Source organism: Tachyglossus aculeatus, chromosome 17 (assembly GCF_015852505.1).
Source record: "Tachyglossus aculeatus isolate mTacAcu1 chromosome 17, mTacAcu1.pri, whole genome shotgun sequence".
NCBI lineage: Eukaryota > Metazoa > Chordata > Mammalia > Monotremata > Tachyglossidae > Tachyglossus > Tachyglossus aculeatus.
This window is the reverse complement of record NC_052082.1, coordinates 58,180,448-58,200,197: the sequence shown is the minus strand read 5'-3', so window position 1 is coordinate 58,200,197 and position 19,750 is coordinate 58,180,448. Positions and strand designations below refer to the sequence as shown.

The 19,750-nt window shown below is 57.0% G+C and overlaps 1 protein-coding gene across 2 annotated transcripts in view; it reads right to left on the bottom strand.

The window, feature by feature from the left end:
* Positions 1-73: 73 nt before the first annotated feature.
* Positions 74-19,750, bottom strand: part of RABEP1 (rabaptin, RAB GTPase binding effector protein 1) — a 45,431-nt gene continuing 25,754 nt past the window's right edge. Inside the window, exons 3-19 of one of the 2 annotated variants that reach the window (XM_038759811.1) lie at positions 18,430-18,633; positions 16,434-16,594; positions 15,514-15,633; positions 11,976-12,111; positions 11,217-11,395; positions 9,518-9,661; positions 8,909-9,394; positions 7,873-7,977; positions 6,511-6,627; positions 5,877-5,975; positions 5,529-5,669; positions 4,395-4,584; positions 4,047-4,102; positions 2,532-2,630; positions 1,414-1,530; positions 1,234-1,341; positions 74-679 (exon numbers count right to left, since the gene is read on the bottom strand). In XM_038759811.1, the coding sequence (XP_038615739.1) occupies positions 1,240-1,341; positions 1,414-1,530; positions 2,532-2,630; positions 4,047-4,102; positions 4,395-4,584; positions 5,529-5,669; positions 5,877-5,975; positions 6,511-6,627; positions 7,873-7,977; positions 8,909-9,394; positions 9,518-9,661; positions 11,217-11,395; positions 11,976-12,111; positions 15,514-15,633; positions 16,434-16,594; positions 18,430-18,633 (2,456 nt within the window). In that variant the 3' untranslated portion in view covers positions 74-679; positions 1,234-1,239. Of the gene's footprint in view, positions 1,342-1,413; positions 1,531-2,531; positions 2,631-4,046; positions 4,103-4,394; positions 4,585-5,528; positions 5,670-5,876; positions 5,976-6,510; positions 6,628-7,872; positions 7,978-8,908; positions 9,395-9,517; positions 9,662-11,216; positions 11,396-11,975; positions 12,112-15,513; positions 15,634-16,433; positions 16,595-18,429; positions 18,634-19,750 lie in introns of both variants that reach the window. The other variant, XM_038759810.1, reaches the window with a different exon arrangement.

The following is a 19,750-nucleotide window of genomic DNA, read 5'->3' as shown; positions in this document are numbered from 1 at the left end:
CCTGGGTGGGCGGCGGCCGGGGCGGTGAGCCCCTTGCTGTAGGAGCGGAGGAAGGGGACGGGCACAAGCGAGGAGCAGCTTTTTGTTTTAATGGGAACACTTCCTCCATATGGACACACACTCACACCCGCACGTTCAGTACAGTTAACAGCGGTTGGTTACACCGGCTCCGCCCGCAACGGAGCCACAGCCATCACCGCACAGGCCCGTGTCACGCCCTCTGGCCCACCTCCATCACACGGGGTGGGGTGGCCTGCAGGGATACTGGGCCCAAGGGGACCCTTCCCCTGCGGCCAAGGGACAGGACGGGCTCCTCCTCTCTACACCCACCGACGTCCGCCTGGCGAGAAGGCCGCTGCTGGGTGGCAGAGGGAGGAAGAGCAGAGCGAAGTGGTTGCTTGGGGATGGGGGCGCGGAAAAAATTGTCAGGTTTCTTACCTCCATTTCTTAGTGGCCAAGGAGGTCAGCCCCTGGCCGTGGCTCTCAGGGGGGGCCGCCGCCACCAGTCCGGTGGCACTGGCTGTCTGCTGGGGGGGAGGGCCTGAACCCACGGCTCGACCCGGTGCCAGCCCGGCAAGCAGCTCAGGGCGGGCGCCCCAGCTCCTCATCGTCCACGCACGGACTGCGGCCCGAGCAGCGGCGGAGCCTGGCGCCCGCGGGTCCCGAAGAGCAGAGAGGGCTGGGGGTGTGGGGGGGTCGTCTCAGCCGGTCAGTCAACTCAGGGGTGAGTCCGTCCATCTAGGGCCGGGGTGGGGTGGGGGGGACGGGTGTAGTGTTGGGAGCCCCGGGGCTGCCCGCAGAGGGGCTTCCGTGCCGCCTCGCTTGTGCTTTCTGGATGCCAGCCTTGGCGGCGCCCGTTCCGGAACGGGCAAACGGGCAACAGAAAAACGGGTCAAGGTGCCCCGCCCCTCCCGCCCCAACCCCGGGCCCGCTCCCTTCTCATTTTAATATAAAATAGTCATTCAGCGCGCTATGCTTTCGGCCTGGCTACCGACTAGCCCTACTCAAACACAAAGGAAGGTCAACCGGCCCCCCCGGCGGACCCTGGGAGGGGTGGGGGCGGGAGGTGGGGCGCCCTGGTCCGGGACCCAGTCTCTCCTCTCTCCGCAAACAAGCGTCCGGCCGCCCCCCCCCCCCCGCCACGCGAGCCCCTCGAGTTAGAGTTAAATAAGAATTAATGGTGCTAGAAAGGGGAGTTAAAAGTGCCCCCCGTGGGGGGGGGGCGGCGCCCACCGGGGGTCATGTCTCGGGCAGCTGGTTAATGTCCGTCAGTTTGGTGTCGTTCAGGATGGCCCGGACCCGCTCCAGGGAGTCGGCCTGGCGGACGCGCTCCAGCTGCACCTGTGGAGGGGGAACGGTGGTCTTGGGCCCGGCCCGGCCCCCCGGCCCCGGCCCCCCAGGCCCGCTCCTCACCTGCAGCGTCTGGGACAGCTTGACAAAATCCCGCTGCACCTGCTCGCTGACGTCCAGCTCGGTCTGCAGCCGCTGGGCCTTGTTCTTCTCCTCCATCATCAGCTGCTCCGCGTCGGCCTGGAGGCCAGAGGAGGAGGAGAAACAGCAGTCCATAGCCGGCCGCTGCACGCTGAGCTCCACGCTCCGCGCCGGGCGCCACAGGGGACCTCCATCATCATCATCATCAATCGTATTTATTGAGCGCTTACTGTGTGCAGAGCACTGTACTAAGTGCTTGTAGGCCCCAGGCGGGCCTACAGGCCTCGGACCTCCAGGCCCGAGACGCTCCCTGGTAGCCGAGGGCAGCAGGTATGGCAGGGAAGACGGACCCCCCCCCCCCCCCCCCCCCCCCATATAAATGTGAAGCAGCGTGGCTCAGGGGAAAGAGCCCGGGCTTTGGAGTCACAAGTCATGGGTTCAAATCCCCGCTCCGCCACTTAGCTGTGTGACTTCGGGCAAGTCACTTCTCTGGGCCTCAGTGACCTCAGCTGTAAAATGGGGATGAAGACGGTGAGCCCCCCGGTGGGACAACCTGATCACCCTTAACCTCCCCAGCGCTTAGAGCAGTGCTTTGCACATAGTAAGCACTTAATACCATCATCATTATTACTATTATTATGTACATCATGCACATGTATTCACTCACAGATGCATATACACCACATCTACCCTCACATTCACGTGCACCATTTCCAAACCATTACCTCCTCCTGGCAGGCCCCGGGGCCTCATCCAGGCCTTTGTTGATAAAACCAAAGCCATCCAAGATGGGCCCCGGCCTCACCCGCTTCACCCCATCATCACTCCGCTGCCGCTCATCAGCCCTTCCCCTTCTCTGCTCTTCCATCCGGCTGTTTACCGTGCCCTACCACGACGACTCATTCCCCTGGGAAACAATTTTCCTACCAGTCGCTCCCCGCGGGCAGGGACCCACTCGCTTCTTTACTTCATATTTCTCAATCGCTTCGCCCAGCGCCTCGCCCGGGGCGGGTGCTCGGTAAATGGTATTTCTCCTCCTCCGACCCCAATCCGCCGGCCAGCCGCGCGGGGTTCCGGCCGCTGCCCCCGCCCCGACTCACCTTGGCGGCGGCCTCCTTCCTCAGCTGCTCTTCGGCCGTAGCTTTGAGGTCTCGGAGGCCCTCCAGCTGCTGCGCCCGCTCGGCCAGGCCCGCTTCCAGCTGCGAAGTCACGTGGAGACAACGTGAAAAAAAAAAATCGGGAACCGGGGGGCGTAGGTGGTGCCCAGCCCAGATGGGGGGCCGAGCCAGTCGGGGTACCATCCCCTGGCCCGAAGCGGTGTAGCCTAATGGAAAGACCACGTGGTCCTGGGAGTCAGAGGTCCTGGGTTCTAATCCCCGCTCCGCCACTTGTCAGCTGTGTGACTGTGGGCAAGTCACTTCACTTCTCTGGGCCTCAGTTCCTTCATCTGTCAAATGGGGATGAAGACTGTGAGCCCCCCGTGGGACAACCTGATCTCCTTGTAGCCTCCCCAGCGCTTAGAACAGTGCTTTGCACATATTATGTGCTTAATAAATAATAACAATGATGATGGTCTTTATTAAGTGCTTACTATGTGCAAAGCACTGTTCTAAGCGCTGGAGAGGTTACAAGGTGATCAGGTTACCTTGTAAGCGCTGGGGAGGTTACAAGGTGATCAATAAATGCCATTATTATTATTATTATTATTATTAATCCCAGCTCTGCCAATTGTTTGCTCTGTGACCCTGAGCAAGTCACTACCCCACTCTGTGCCTCAGTTTCCTCAGCTGTAAAATGGGGACCCAATACCTATTTCTCCTCCCTAGTTAAGACTGCGAACCCCCATGCCAGAGGGGGACTCTGTCCGACCTAATTAACTTGTACTTAGAACAGCATTTGACACGTTAAGCGCTTTAGCAAGTACCATAAAATAAGCCAACAAACGTAGTGGGGGGAGAAATGAAGGGAACAGAAGAGAGTACCCATCCCACCCAACTCAGCGTGGCTCAGTGGAAAGAGCCCGGGCTTTGGAGTCAGAGGCCATGGGTTCAAATCCCCACCCTGCCACTTGTCAGCTGGGTGACTTTGGGCAAGTCACTTCACTTCTCTGAGCCTCAGTTCCCTCATCTGTAAAGTTGGGATGAAGACTGTGAGCCCCTCGTGATGTGATGATGGCATTTATTAAGCGCTTACTACGTGCAAAGCACTGTTCTAAGCGCTGGGGGGATACAAGGTGATCAGGTTGTCCCATGGGGGGCTCACAGTCAATCCCCATTTTACAGATGAGGTAACTGAGGCCCAGAGAAGTGAAGTGACTTGCCCAAAGTCACCCAGCTGACAATTGGCGGAGCCAGGATTTGAACCCACGACCACTGCCTCCAAAGCCCGGGCTCTTTCCACTGAGCCACGCCGCTTCTCTGGGACAACCTCGTGGGACAACCTGCTTACCTTGTATCCACCCCAGCGCTTGGAACAGTGCTTTGCACATAGTAAGCGCTTAGATACCAACATTATTAATTATTATTATTAACTGTGGTGATTGGGATCAGGAGAGGGGGTTGTGGAGAGCCCGGCTCCCCCCGCTGCCGTACAGATAGGTTTCGGGGCCCACGTACCTGCTCCTTCTCCGCCTTCACTCTGTCCAATTCAGCTTTGAGGCTGGAAATGCATGCTGGAGAGAGGAGGGAGGTGGTTCTGTCAGATGGGCCGGAGCCCGCTACACTCTACAAAGCCCCCGCCACGGGCCTAAAGGGGTCCAGAAAGTCCCGCCCTCTCTACGCTGGCGTGGCCTCTACTCCCCAAGTGCCCAACCTCCGCCTGGGCCCCGGGCGGGCTCACCCCCTCCAACTGCTCTTCGCCTCTTCGCTCCCCCCGGCCCCACGCCATCGCTTTCAACCGTCCGGGCGTCGGGCAACGCCCGTTCCCCCCGACCCCGCGGCGGGCCGAGGGACCCCCTCCCTCACCAATCTCCTCCTTGCAGTTCTCGATCTCCAGCTGCAGGGTTTCCTCCAGGTTCTCCTTCAGGCACTGCTCCGCTTGGATCTGTTCCTTCAGGAAGAGGATCTCGGCCTTGAGCTTCTCCTCCAGGTGGTCGGCGGCGGTCCTCGCCCCGATGGTGTGCTCCCGGTACTGGAGGACCAGCTCCCGGAGCTCCTGGAGCCACGAGTGCAGGGGAGGACGGACAAGGAGGGAGAGAGAGGCCCGGAAAACATTCACCAACAGCCAGATGGGTGCCTGGGGTCGGGGGTGGCAGCGCCCAGAGCGGGGGTGGGCAGCTGGCGTGAGCCCCTAGCCAAATCGAATATTGCCTAGTGGCCGGAGCACAGGCTTGGGAGTCAGAGGCCGTGGGTTCTGATCCCGGCTCCACTACTTGTCTGCTGTGTGACCTTGGGCAAGTTCTCCGCCTCGGTTACCTCATCTGTAAAATGGGGTTTAAGAGTGTGAGCCTTATGCGGAGAAGCAGCGTGGCCCAGAGGAAACAGCCCGGGCTTTGGAGTCGGAGGTCACGGGTTCAAACCCCGGCTCTGCCGACTGTCAGCTGTGTGACTTTCATTCATTCATTCATTCATTCATTCAATCGTACTTATTGAGCACTTACTGCGTGCAGAGCACTGGACTAAGCGCTTGGGAAGTACAAGCTGGCAGCATATAGAGATGGTCCCTACCCAACAGCGGGCTCACCAGTCTAGAAGGACTTTGGGCAAGTCACTTCACTTCTCTGGGCCTCAGTTCCCCCAAAATGGGGATGAAGACTGTGAGCCCCCCGTGGGACAACCTGACCACCTTGTAACCTCCCCGGCGCTTAGAATAGTGCTTAGCACATAAGAAGCGCTTAATAAATGCCATCACTGTTATTACGTGGGACAGGGACTGTGTCCAACCTGATTACCTTGTATCTATGCCAGGGTTCAGAACAGTGCTTGGCATATAGTAAGCGCTTAACAAACAGTATTATTAAGTCATTCCTGGCCACAGAGGGCCCTTGTGTCTCCCCAGGTTTGGCTAGCGGGTTCCACCAACCGGGCCCGCCCCCTGCCCCCTCGTCTCCACCACCCCCGCCCCTTCCCTGCCCTTGGCGCCGGCCCGGCCAGTGGTACCTCGGAGGATTCCGGGAGGATGAAGTCCTCGGCCTGCTGCAGGGCCGCGTGCCAGCTGTGCTTGCCCTGGAGGCTCTCGTTGTCCCTCTGCAGCCGAGCCAGCTCCTCGGAGACCTGCTCCCGGGACTGCGTCAGCACAGCCTCCGAGGGGACACGGAACCCGGGCCTTGAGCCGCGGGCCATGACCCCGGGCCCGCGCCCCCCACTCCAGCGACTCGGGGACCATCGGGAGCCAGAGGCGAGCCCGGCTGGCGGCCGCACACGGGCCTGGGGGCCGGCTTGGACGGGGGCAACCCGACGGAGAGCCGCACGATGGTGTGTGGGGTCCGCGGGCGGCTCTGCTCTCACCATCTGCTCCTGGACGCTCCTCTTGGCCTGGGAGAAGTCCTGCTGCAGCTGGCCGAGGGCGGCCTCCGACTCTTGGGCTCTCAGCAGCAGGGTGGAGATCTGCGGCCAAAACACAGGCGGCCCGCTGGCTCCCGGGCCGCCCCCCGCCCCGCACGACTCCCGGTCCGCCAACTGGGCCCGATCCGCCCCGTGCAGTCGCCTCGGGGAGGCCCGACTAAGTTGGGGGGGTGGGACAGCGAGGCCATCACCCAGGACGGCTGGGGGACGGTCACACCGCGCTTTCCAGATCCCCAGGGCACCTGGAAGAATCCTCTTGCCCTGAAGTCCTTCTAGACTGTGAGCCCACTGTTGGATAGGGACCATCTCTATATGTTGCCAACCTGTACTTCCCAAGCGCTTAGTCCAGTGCTCTGCACACAGTTAGCGCTCAACAAATACGACTGAATGAATGAAGGCGGGCTCCTCTTTGCGGGTGGCCGTCCCTCCCGCCAGCCTAGAGGTTTGCAGGGATGGTCCGCGGGCCGGCCGGCCAGGGCGAACCCAATGCCAGCGGACGGAGGTGAGGCCCGCCCGGCCCCCACAGCCACCCGGGGACATGAGTGAGGCTCCGGAGACAGGCGGGGCCCCTCCTTGCCTGGTGCTGGGCGTGTTCGGCGCGCACAGTCAGGGCCTCCTCCAGCTCCTGCTTGTCCCGCAACCCGCGCTCCAGCTGCTCGTTGGCCTGCCGCAGCATCGCTTGCAGCCGCTTCACCTGCGCCAAGGCCCCCGCCGCCGGGGAGCGTTAGGGGTCTGGGTCCGCTCCCCAACGGGGGCCCCGTCTGCTTACCAGCCCAGCCCCCCTGCCAGGCAAACCCCCGAACCGACGCCGGAAGCCCTGCTGCCGCCCTTTTCCCGGAACAAAAAGAGGGTGAGTCCTATTTCTGAGGCTGGGGGCAGGTGGGCTTTTTTTTTTTTTTTAAATGGTATTTAAGCGCTTACTATATTCCAAGCACAGGACCAGACACTGGGGTAGATATAATCAGGTTGGACACGGTGCAACCCCCAACTCCCAGCCTTAATCCCCAGTTTACAGATGAGGTAGGCGAGGCGCCGAGAAGTGACTCGCCCAAGGTCACGCAGCCCGCGTCCCTCCGGCCCCATGACCCCACCTGAGCCCAGGCCCCGCGGGGGTGGCATCACATGCCCAGCCAGCTAGGGAAGCCAAGCTCTGCCGGGCAACGAGCCCACTGTTGGGTAGGAACCGTCTCTATATGTTGCCAACCTGTACTTCCCAAGCACTTAGTACAGTGCTCTGCACACAAAAGCGCTCAATAAATACAACTGAATGAATGAATGAACCCCCATGGGCACTTCCCATGGGAAAGAAGCAGCGGGGCTCAGAGGAAAGAGCAGGGGCTTTAGAGTCAGAGGTCATGGATTCAAATCCCGGCTCTGCCACTTGTCAGCTGGGTGACTTTGGGCAAGTCAGTTCACTTCTCTGGGCCTCAGTCCCCTCATCTGGAAAACGGGGATGAAGACTGTGAGCCCCCCCGTGGGACAACCTCATCGCCCTGTAACTTCCCCGGCGCTTAGAACGGTGCTTTGCACATAGTAAGAGCTTAGTAAATGCCATTATTATTATTATATTCCAGATGAAAGGAATTCACTCACATAACACCAACCTACTCACGGTGCCTCGCTCTCTCCTCTCTGCCTCACCGCTGACCCTTGGTCACTCCCTCCCCCTTTCACCTGTGACCGAGCCGGCCCTCTTCGAAGCCTTGCTAAAATCCCACCTCCGTCGGGCCTTCCCCGACCAGCCCCGCATCTCCCCGCTTAATTCATCCATCCTTCTTGCGTCACCCGGGGCCCTTCAATCCGCACCCCTGGGCACTCGGCTTCTCGGCCCACCCCCACCGCACTTTCCTACGTCTCCTTGTAGTCCCCTCGACTTATTTTCCCGTCCCCGTCCCCCGCTCGGCTGGAAGGTGGCCGGCCGGCGGGGGGCCGAACTCACCTGCTCCCGCGTCTCGGCCTCCTGAAGCTGAACCCCCTGCAGCTGCTTCTCGTAGTTGAAGCACATATCACAGCGCCGGCCAAGCTTGCTTCCGGCGTTCTGCACCTGGAGAGCACCAGACCTCTCTTGGTCAGCCAGGGCCCCAGCTTAGCAGGCAGGTGGGGCAGGGGTCTCTTTCCCTCGCCGCTAAAAGCCGGGGAAAAACCTCAAGGAAGCGTTTCCTAAAGGCCGTAACCGCCCCAGAAGTCACCTGGCTCTGGAGACAAAGCCCCCTCATCCCCGAGGCTCCCAATTTTCTTCTCAAGAGTGTAAACTCGCTAAGGGCAGGGAGCGTGTCTGCTAATTTGGTTGCATTGTGCTCTCCCAAGTGCTCAGTACGGTGCTCGATGAATACCACTGATCGATTTGAGCGCCAACCTGTGTATTTTTCCCAACGTTTAATATGGCACTCTCTGCACGTGTTAAGTGCTTAATAAGTCCCACAACTCTCCCTGCTTCTACTGCTCCAAGGGGCCCCAACGAGAAGGTGGCAAACTGCCCCCGAGATGGAAAGTCCCTCGCCGCCCCGGTTCGCCGGGCGGCGGGTGCCAACATCCCTCGCTCTCCAGCAGCCATGCCACGTGCCCAGACAATGCCCTGCCAAGGGAGGTGGGTGCGGCCCCCGACCCCGGCATTCGGCTCCTCAACTCCGACACGGGAATCCCGCCCCCAGCCAGCCCCCGGGAGAATTTCCCGGAATCCCACAGAACCTGGGGCGGCGGCGCTCCACACGGGAGCCCGGGGCCAGTCTCGGTCCTCCCTCTCCGTGCCCTCCGGCGCAGGAGAGCGCCCGACCTCAGGGAGCTCAGCCAGCTTCTCTCCAGCCCGAGCTTGGGGTTGGGGGGGGAGCGAGTGAGGACCACTCTCCGCCGGCTCCTCAAGGTCACCTCCCTAGAGCGTCTGCGCCGCGATGCGTGGCGAAAAGTCCCAACTCGGGGAACAACCGCCACCCAGGAGGCCTCCCAGCCCACCCCATCCCGCCTCGCTGCTCGCTGACCTCCTTCTGCAGCAAGTTCCACTCGGTTTCGCTGACCAGGCGATAGCCGCTGGGGGACACGTAGGCGCTCTCGACCCCCTGCGTGACGCTGGACAGCAGGGACGCGGTCTCCTCCTGCTCGGGGGTCATGGCCTTGATGGCCTTCTCCTGGTCTTTGGTCAGCATGAAGCCGCTAGGCATCTGCAGGGACCCTAGGGAGGCCGTGTCCAAGTGCTCCGCCGCCGAGTCGGCGCCCACCAGAGGCCCGAAATCCGACTCGTCCAGGTTGCCGGCCGACTTGGCCTTGTGGTTGTAGCCCAGGGCCTTGGGCGGCGGGGGCCCCGGGGGGCCGAGGCTGTCGGTGGACTGGGCCCTCCTGAGGCCGTCCTTGAACGGGTCTCCGTCCGCTCGGCCGAAGGGCTCGCCGGAGGCGGGGGGCGGCGGTGGCGGCGGCGGTGGGTCGGCGTCCAGTGAGTGTGCGGAGCCGTGGGAGCTGCCGGGCGGCGCCTGGGTGGGCGAGCCCGCGGAGCCCTGGTTAGAAGGCAGAGGGAGGGACGCGGGGCCCGTGCCGGCCCCGTCCTGCCCACTCTGGGCTCGCCCACTGTTGCTGTTGGGGAGGGGCGAGGTTACCTCTCTGCCAGGGAGCTGGGCGAGGGAGTCTTCGTGGGGCAGAGGGCACCCCGCCGGGACTTTCGCCTCCTCCTCCTCCTCCTCCGGGTCGGCCGCCTTCCGCTCCTCCTTCCCCTTGTCCAGCCGCCGCTGCTCGTCTTCTTCCTGACACCCGAGGGACCGTCTGAGCCCGGCGGCCGGCCCCGGGCCCACCCCTCAAGGGCGCCCAGCCAGACGGGGAACCCCAGGTGAGAGAGGCTGGGGGGGCCGGTGGACACCCCCCGCGGCCAGGGATTTATCCAGGGCCCCCGCCGCCTCCCTCCCCCAGTTCCAAAGGGCAAGGAGTCCAAGGAGGGGGCAGAAAAAGATGAGAACCCCTGGCGTCTTCTGGGAAATGCGGTCCAGGGGCTTAGAAAGGGCAGCTCCCCGGGCTTTCACCTCCGCACATCCTCACGCTTTCGGGTCGTTCGGTGCCCACAGCTGCCCCACAGAAGTTCAGCCCGCAAGGGGCCCGAGCCTGAGGCCACAACCCCAGGAAGCCTCGACCACCCCCAGCCCTGACCCCAGCTCTCCGACCCGGTGACCCCAATCCGCACCCCAGGTCCACCCCGCTTTGCTTCTTCCCCCTCCGCAAATGAGCAGGGCGGTCGATCGCAGCCCAACGTTTGACGACGGAAGGGCCTCGGCCTCAGGGCGGAGGAGTCGGGAATTCGGCTGATCGATCAACCCGTGGGATCTACTCCTCGGTGGGCCCCGCCGCGCCGTACCGAGCGCTTCGGGAGGGGCCGAAGGATTGAGCGGGTGCGATCTCCACCCTAAGCCACGGGAGAGGCGGGAGCGGTAATCTGGAACCACCCCCGCTCCAGGGAACAGAGGGTCCCCTTCCGACACCCGTGCCCTTTGGAACCCAGCTGGGTCGGCCCTGGATCGGGGGGAGAGGAGCAAGAGGAGGAGGAGGAGACGACCGACAGAAGAGCACTGCCAGAAGCAGATGAGCCGGATGCCCGGGAAGAGAGAGATGAAGAGCTCAGAGAAATCTTTGGGAAGCAAAATGCAATCCAAAAGGGAGTCCTCTATCATGGTAAGGAACATACGTTGTTATATGTGTTCTACTGTATTCCTCCAAGCGCTTGGTACAGTGCTCTGCACACAGTAAACACTGTTGACTAAATCCCCTCTCCCAGTCCCACGGCACTTAGGTCCGTAGCTGTCGTTTATTTATTTCTATTAATGCCGGTCTCCCTCTCTAGACTGTCAGCTCGTTGTGGGCAGGGAACGTGACGTGAGGCCCGTGGTGGCTCAGAGGGAAAGTAACAGCCTTGAAAGGTTGGAGGCCTGGGTTCTAATCCCCACTATGGTATGACAGTTGAGAAAAGACTGTAAATACCCAGGAGGGTTTAGAATAGATCACCTAAGAGTGCTGAGATAAAATTTCCCTTTTAGACTGTGAGCCCCCTTTTAGACTGTGAGCCCACTGTTGGGTAGGGACTGTATATGTTGCCAATTTGTACTTCCCAAGCGCTTAATACAGTGCTCTGCACATAGTAAGCGCTCAATAAATATGATCGATGATGATGATGATGATGACTGTTTATTGTTCTACCACACTCTCCCAAGCGCTTAGTCCGGCGCTCCGCACCCGGTCAGCGCTCGATAAATACCGGTGAACGAACCGAGCGGACGAATGCCTCCGGCCTCGCCCCCGAGCGGCTCCGGTCACCTGGTCTTTCTTCTTGAGCTCCTGGACCTGGCGGAGCTGTTCGGAGGTGAGCACGCTCTCCAGGCGCTGCATGTCCCGCATGAGCAGGCGCTGGGACTCCAGGAACTGGTCGTTGGCCTTCTGCCACGTGTGCTTCAGCTGGTTGTGCTGCTGGCGCTCTTGCTCTAGCAGGTGGCACACTGCTCCGAGACCCGACCACAACATACACATACGCACACACACTGATGACCCTCTGAAGGTCGGGAGGAGGCCGGCCCCGCTCCCAGGGCACCCCCGTCACTTGGGTCCTGGTCTACACCGCCTGGCAAACCCGGGCCCGTCGGCGCTCACGACAGTGCTCCGCACGCAGTGAGCGCTCAATAAATACGACTAAATGAATGAATCCACAGGGACGCAGCGCTCTCCCACCTGTTAACAGCCCATAGCCCTGCCTTTGGGACCCCCAAAAGGGATGGGGAAGCTCCCTCTAGGCTCTCCCGCCCACCCGCCTCCCTCCCATCTCCGGCGTGGGGCCCGGCCGGCCCTGAGCCGCGCCAGAAAGATTTAAAAACCCCGTCTCCCCGAGGGGTCCCTTTCCTACCAAGGCTCGGTTGTGGGACATCCCCACCAACTCTGTTGTACTGTACTCTCCCCAGCGCTTAGTACAGCACTCTGGACAACGGTAAGTACCACTGATTAGCTGGACCCCACCGGCCTGAGGTCAAGCGGACCCAAAGAGCCCCAAGGCCATCGTCTTTCCAGGGGGATGGGGGCGGCTACCTTCATGCAGTTCTTTCCGGAGCTTCTCGGCGTCTTCTTGCAGGACCGACTTCTGGGTGTTCAAGACGGCGACGTACATCTCCAAATCTGTCCGGCAGGACTTTTCGGCTTCCAGGTAATGGTTCAGTTCTTTAACCTAGATCATGGGAAAAAGCGCACCTAGGAACACAGAACATCTACCCACTAATTATGTGCCGCTTTTCTTTGTCCAACAGCAAATTACTGTGACTCTTTGGAATACCCTACTTGCCTTGTTTCCATTTCCTGTTTAACAATGGATGCGCCTTGGCCAAATACACCGTGACGGCCAAACTTATCACTGTTATTGTTATTACGGCATCTATTAAGCGCTTATACTGTGTATCAAGTACTGTTCTAAGCGCTGGAGGGGATACAAGTTAATCATGTCAGACGTGGTCCCTGTCCCACCTGGGCCTCATGGGGTCTAAGTAGGAGGGAGAACAGATGAGGAAATGGAGGCCCGGACAAGTAAAGTGACTTTCCCGGGGTCGCACGGCGGGCAAGTGGCAGAGCCGGGATAAGAACCCGGATTTTTCGATTCCCAGGCCTGGGCTCTTCATCCTAGGCCAAGCTGTTCCACTTGCATACCCAATTCTCAAATACAAGTCTTAAATAGTTAGTATAATAATAATAATAGTATTTATAAGTGCTTGCTAAGTGCCAAACACTGTTTTAAGTCCAAGGGCAGATAAAATTTAATCCCCATTTTACAGATGAGGAAACAGAGGCAGAAAGATTAAGTGACTTGTCCCGGGTCACAAAGAAGGGGTAAATGACAGAGCTGAGATAAGAACCCAAGTCCTCCATCCCAAGCCTGTGCTCTTTCCACGAGGTCAAGCTGCTTCCCATACTGGGTTGGGCAGTCTTCTAGACTATAAGTTCTCTGTGGGCAGGGAACATGTCTGCTAACTCTGTCGGACCGTACTCTCCCAAGTGCTTAGTACAGTGCTCTGCCCATAGTTTGTGTTCAATAAATACCACTGATTGATTGGACCAGTTCATGTCTCACACGGGGCTCACAGTCTAGGTACGAGGGAATGGTTAAGGTGGTTAAAATGTCCAAGAATATGTGAAATTCAAAACCTAAACATCCAATGCAGATGGTTAACGTTCTATTAAAAATTATTTCCAGGCCTTGGGATTCTGAAAACTGCCTTGGTATAGTCTATTCCACTGGTCTAATTACCCCTGGAACAAAGAAGTTCTTTCTTACGCATAACCGAGATTTTCCTTCAGTAATAATCATCATAATAATAATGATGATGGTATTTGTTAGGCGCTTACTATGTGCAAAGCACTGTTCTAAGCGCTGGGGAGGTTACAAGGTGATCAGGTTGTCCCACGCGGGGGGGCTCACAGTTTTAATCCCCATTTTACAGATGAGGGTAACTGAGGCCCAGAGAAGTTAAGTGACTTGCCCAAAGTCACACAGCTGACAGTTCAGTAGTGTGGCCTAGTGAAGTGAACACCTATACATATGTTTGTACATATTTATTACTCTATTTATTTTACTTGTACATATTTATTCTATTTATTTTATTTGGTTTATATGTTTCGATTTGTTGTCCGTCTCCCCCTTCTAGACTGTGAGCCTGCTGCCGGGTAGGGACTGTCTCTATATGTTGCAAACTTGTACTTTCCAAGCGCTTAGTACAGTGCTCTGCACATAGTAAGCGCTCAATAAATACGACTGAATGAATGAATGAATGAATGAAAAAGCTACCTATTCATTCAATCGTATTTATTGAGCACTTACTGTGTGCAGAGCACTGTACTAAGTGCTTGGGAAGTACAAGTCAGCAACATATAGAAACAGTCCCTACCCAACAACTAGATTAAATGAGTTAAATAGCTACATCAATGGAACTGCAAAAAATCCGTGGTCTCCACAGTCGTCACCTGCCAACATCCATATACTGAAAACACCATTAACTTGCCATCCTAAGAGTGTACGGCCCGCTTTGTGGCATATCCTTGGTTCCCAAAGAACCCGCCGTCCCCCCTGGCACCAATTCTCTCCATGAAAAAAATCATGGCGTTCGTTAAGCCCTTACTACGTGCCACGCACTGTAGTAAGGGCTGAGGTGAATCAATCAATCAATCAATCGTATTTATTGACCTCGACCCGAGTTCATTGGGTTGGACCCAGTCCCTTTCCCACAGAGGAGGATCTCGGGCTAAGCTGGGGGCCTCCAGGCTACTGCTTAAACACCTAGACGAGGGCCCGGGCCTCTGATCTCCCTCTGCTTTGGCACGGCGGACAGAATGTCCGCGGTAGCTTCTAATTTCCCAGCTGGGTCGACCCGTTTGGATTTCTACGGGAAGCGTCAGATGATCCGAACCCAGGCCACGGCTAGAGTCTCTCTCCTCGGGTCCTTGGTGGTTTGGACTTTCCTGCTGAGTAGGAGGCTCTCTGGTTTGAAAAAGACTAACGGGAACTGCAAAAATAGCTGCTTGTGTGAGCGTCGACCAAGAAATGTCCCAACCGGTGTGGATTTTTAGATTCCAGATGTCTGCTCCGTCTAGCCTGAAAGTCCCTTGTGGGCAGGGATCGCCTACACCTAATTCCTCTGTATCAAGCACTTAGTACGGCGCTCTGCACGTAGTAAGCGCCCAATAAGTGCCATTGGTTGATAATACCCTGAGACCAGCTGCTTAAAAAAAAAATAGGTCTTGAACAGAAAAAGGAATGCTGTTTTTGGGGGCATTGAGAGCCAAAGTGCTGACCTTCCTGAGGACACTGCCCCAAAATGGCTCTTGACCATTTTCAAGTCTTTCCAGATAAACTGAGGCAGAGGTCATGGGTTCAGATCCCAGCTCGGCCAATTGTCAGCTGCGTGACTTTGGGCAAGTCACTTAACTTCTCTGGGCCTCAGTTCCCTCATTTGGAAAATGGGGATTAAGACTGTGAGCCCCCCGTGGGACAACCTGATCACCTTGTAACCTCCCCAGCGCTTAGAACAGTGCTTGGCACATAGTAAGCGCTTACTAAATGCCATTATTATTATTATTATTACTATAAACCCCAGCACCCCAGGGTAGATTAACCAGTAGCCGCCTCTTACACTTAGGTATTCATCTCTAATCAACCTCAGCACCACCGTAGCTTATCAGGTGTCCATATGATGATTTATTTTGACTACTCTAAAAATACCTTTCTGTCTGCCCCTCCCGTGACAGCGGGAACTCCCTGTGGACATGGATCATGTCACTTCTTGCTTCCGCCCTGTCCAAATGCTCAGTATGGTGCACCGCACCCAGAGAGCGCTCAATAAGTACCATGACGACCATTACCACTAAGAAGGGCATGGAACTGATCGGAACTGACCAAACTGCATCTACCCCAGCACTTGCACGTAGTACGCGCTAAACACCGCAATTCCTCTTATTCCAGAGGCAGGTTGAACGCCAAGCTCCATTTCATTTCTTTCCGAGCACCGCTTCTTTTTCATTCTGCTCTACCCTCCGGCCTAAGGCAAACTTGAGGAGGAAACTCCTCTGGGAGCCTTCCGAATACCTTTGAGGCCTCCAGCTCTTTAATCTTGTCCTCGGCCTCCGTCAGTTTCTCCTTTAAAGCAGCAATCTCCTTCTCCATCGGCATCACGACCGAGCGGAGCTTCTCTGCGTCCTCTTGGGCCTGAAGGTGACGGGCGGTAAACGGGGGGTTACGTGCTCTTTGGGGTTTCTCCGGGACGGGGGGAGGGTCGACGCTCACCCTCATTCCCGAAAACCCCTAACCTTGTGACGGGTTTCATTTGGAGAAAGGATGGGGAAAACCAGGTTTGGGCCAGAATGGGGTGGGGCGATTATATGAGAAAATAGGGGGAGTCTCCGACACGGAAACCGTGACACTGAAAGAGCGTAGGCTCCTTGGAGCAGGGAACGTGCCTTTCGCTCCTGCTGAACATCCAAAGAGCTCACTACAGTGCACTGCACTCACTAGGCGCTCAACAGACTCCACCATCATTAAAAGACCAGGATGTTGAGAAAGGGAAAGGTGCGCAGGTAGGAGGACGCGGAACGGAAGGAGAGAGGGATGTGCTACCCAGTGATACGTTCCAGTTTTCTACTCCAACGAGAGGATGGTGGCAGCTTAGTAGACGCTTTGTAAGATCCTCTACAATTCCAGAGTATCTTCCCCATCCCGTGTCATTACACTAACTTACGTGCCAGTCCCATTTCCCAACTGGAATGGTTCCGTGTTAAAATATTCCACCGTAACTTTTAATTTCGATTCCTAGATCTCCTCTCCTGCCCTTCTAATGTCACTCCCCTCAACCCTCCCACCCCCAATCCAATTTTCAAGGAGGCACCGCTCTTGGGGCACCTCCCCCTACCTATTTCATTTTCTAGACCCCCGCCACCGCCCACCCCAACAAAAATACTCTTTCTGAATTTTGCTTTGCATTTTTTTCTCCCCAAGAGTCCTCCTTGTACCTTTTTCATTTCATTTTCTAGATTTTCCTCCTCTTGGCCTTCGGACAGCCTTCTTCTCAGGTCGGCGATTTCCCTCTCGGCCGTTTCCCGGTACTGAGCCCACTGCGCTCGCTCCTGTTCCAGCCGGTGGTGGAACTGGTGCTCGTAGTCCCGAACTGTTTCTAGAAAGACACGACCCATATGGGATTCACTCCGTGGAACCGAAACTTCCAGATTTCCACCTGGGGGCCGTCATGGCCCAACTTGGGGCCACCTCCAGCTCCCTAAACGTCGGGGGCTGCGTAGACGCACACAAACGATGGGGATGAGCTCATCCTCCCAGTATGTAATGAAAGGAATTATTTGGGTTTCTGGGTCTGAGACAGCCGGTTAATTCTGACCGTGGATTCCGTTTAGGGAGGGAGGACATGCACGGATTATGGACAGTCAAGATGTATGTCTTCATCATCATCATCATCAACCGTATTTATTGAGCGCTTACTGTGTGCAGAGCACTGTACTAAGCGCTTGGGAAGTACAAGTTGGCAACATATAGAGACAGTCCCTACCCAACAGTGGGCTCACAGTCTAAAAGGGGGACTGTGTGGTCAGGCTGAAGTAATAATAATATTAATTGCGGTATTTGTTAAGCGCTTCCTATGTGCCAGGCACTCTTCTAAGCGCTGGGGTGGATATGAGTAAATCGGGTTGGACACAGTCCCTGACCCACGTGGGGCTCACTCCCCGTTTTACAGATGAGGTAACTGAGGCCCAGAGAACTGAAGTGACTTGCCCACGGTCATACAGCAGACAAATGGTGGAGCCGGGATTAGGACCCATGACCTCCTGACTCCCAAGCCCGTGCTCTATCCACAATGCCACGACATGAAATCAGGGCTGTGGAGGGCCTTCACACCATAGAGGTTTTTGAGTACGGAAAAACACTTGAAGACTCTGAAACTGACAGGGGGTGTTTTCCCAACGGGATGTTCCTGAGGCCCTCAAAAGATGAGAACTCCTCCTCCTCCTCCCTCAGAGACCTGGACGACTGGGGCCGCTGTTCGGAGCCTTATGGAACTGCTCCTATAGAGTTTGAGAGGAACTGTGAGGGTCTCGATGCAGACATGCGGACGCCCTAAAAATATCGGTGGGTCTCAAAGGGCTTCGGCCTAGCCAGCCCCACGTAACTCCTCCGACTTCCTGTCAGGGGAAAGAGAGGCCGTGTCCTCAAACAGAAGGATTCCTCTCGTCGCCTAAAATGGTCCGGGTCAAAACGGCACTCATCCTCCTCCTCAGCTGAGTCAGTTGGCTTATTACAGCATGGAGGGGCCTGTGAGAATTTCCTCAGCTTCCCCACCATTTGTCCCAGAGAGGCCAGGGTGCCGGGAAGCCCCTCTTTTCTGTATCGCCCTGACTTGCTTCCTTCAGTCATCCCACCTCCCAGCCCGTACATATCTGTAATATCAGGGAAGCAGCGTGGCTCAGTGGAAAGCGCTTAGTAAAGTGCTCTGCACATAGTAAGCGCTCAATAAATACGATTGATGATGAAAGAGTCCGGGCTTTGGAGTCAGACGGCATGGGTTCAAACACCGGCTCCTCCAACTGTCAGCTGTGTGACTTTGGGCAAGTCACTTCACTGTGCCTCAGTTCCCTCGTCTGTAGAATGGGGATTAAGACTGTGAGCCCCCCGTGGGACAACCTGATCACCTTGTAACCTCCCCAGCGCTTAGAACAGTGCTTTGCACATAGTAAGCGCTTAATAAACGACATTATTATTATGAATAATAATTTATGTTAATATTTATCTCCCGCTCTAGACTGTAAACTCGCTGTGGGCAGGGAATGTGTTTGTTTACTGTTATACTGTACGCTCCCAAGCGCTTAGTACAGTGCTCCGCACACAGTAAGCGCTCCATAAATACAACTGAATGAATGGGAAAAGCGAGGAGCCCCCTCAATGAGCCCTTCAGATCTAGGATCGTGCCCCACCGGAGAACCCAGAGCCCAGGGAATATACCTTTCATGACAGCCTGCAGCGAAGCCACCTCTTCCTGCCACTGCCTCTTCACCTCGTCGATCGCTTCCTGCTTAGTGTTCTCAGAGACGGTGGCCACGGCCTTGATGTTCTCCATCTCCGCCTGGGCCTCCCGCAGTCGAGTCCGGAGGTTCCCCAGGTCGTCTTGGGCCGCCTGCAGGACCGCACTCTGTCTCTTCAGGTCCTCTGGAACAGAGCGAGAGAATCCCCCCGGGGAAATGGCGGAGGCCTTCGCCACCAGGGTACTCCCCCACCCCGAGAAGAACTCAAGGCTCAAATTCCAGCTCTCAATCGGTCGACTTGGAAAGAGGGCTGGGCTCATCTACCCCTCACACAGGGTCACGAGGGGGAAAGAGTCAGGGGTGCCGGATGGTCCCGGCTGGGTCCCAAGGAGACAACTGGGGATGGGGAGGGGAAGAGTCAGGGATGGAGAGGCGAAGAGTCAAGGGAGAGGTCCGTGCTGGGTCACTAGAGGGAAGTCAGGGAGGGAGAGGGGATGTGGACTGGTATGGGCTGGGTCACTGGGGGAAAAGTCAGGGGTGTTGGGTGATCCACCCCTAACCACAAATAAATGACAGCTATGGATAGAGTGCTGTGGGACTGGGAGGGGGGATGAATAAAGGGAGCAAGTTAGGGTGACCCAGAAGGGAGTGGAAGAAAAGGAAAAGAGGGCTTAGGGAAGGGCTCTTGGAGGAGATGGGCCTTCAAAAAGGCTCAGAAGGCAGGGGAGAGTCATTGTCTGTTGGTTTACGGGAAGGACCGGCAGTCTGCACAGCCAGGGCCCAGCTGCAAGGGGAGGCTCGGGCTGAGACATTCCAAGAGCCCCGCACGCAACGCTCTTGCCGAGACCCGGGACCTTAGGGGCCGCCATACTGAGCGCCAAAAGGATGTTTGTTTCTCGAGATCGAACAGTCATAAGATTTGGCTCTTTCAGGGCTCTGGAGGGCCAGATGCTCTGCCAGGTTTGGAGATTTTTTTTTTCTCTCTTTTTTTCCAAAGGGACGGGAGTCTACAAGCCAAGAGACAGTCTGGCTGATATTTCAATCTTCTCCATCCTGGGCTTGTGCCCAAACCAGGGCTGGGGGCAACAATTCCTAAGCCCCTCCCCTAGGCTCGATGCACCGGAACGGAACTACCAGCATGGCTGCCGTTTCGGAGTCACCTTCTCTGCCACTTCCTTCTCGGTTTTTTAAAAACGTACACCTACGCTGTCAAGCTGCCAACGTCTAAATTGATATGGTTGGGTTTTGTTCTGTTCTTTTAAGTGCTTAGTGCCTTTTCTCCAGGAAGGCCAAAAAGGAAA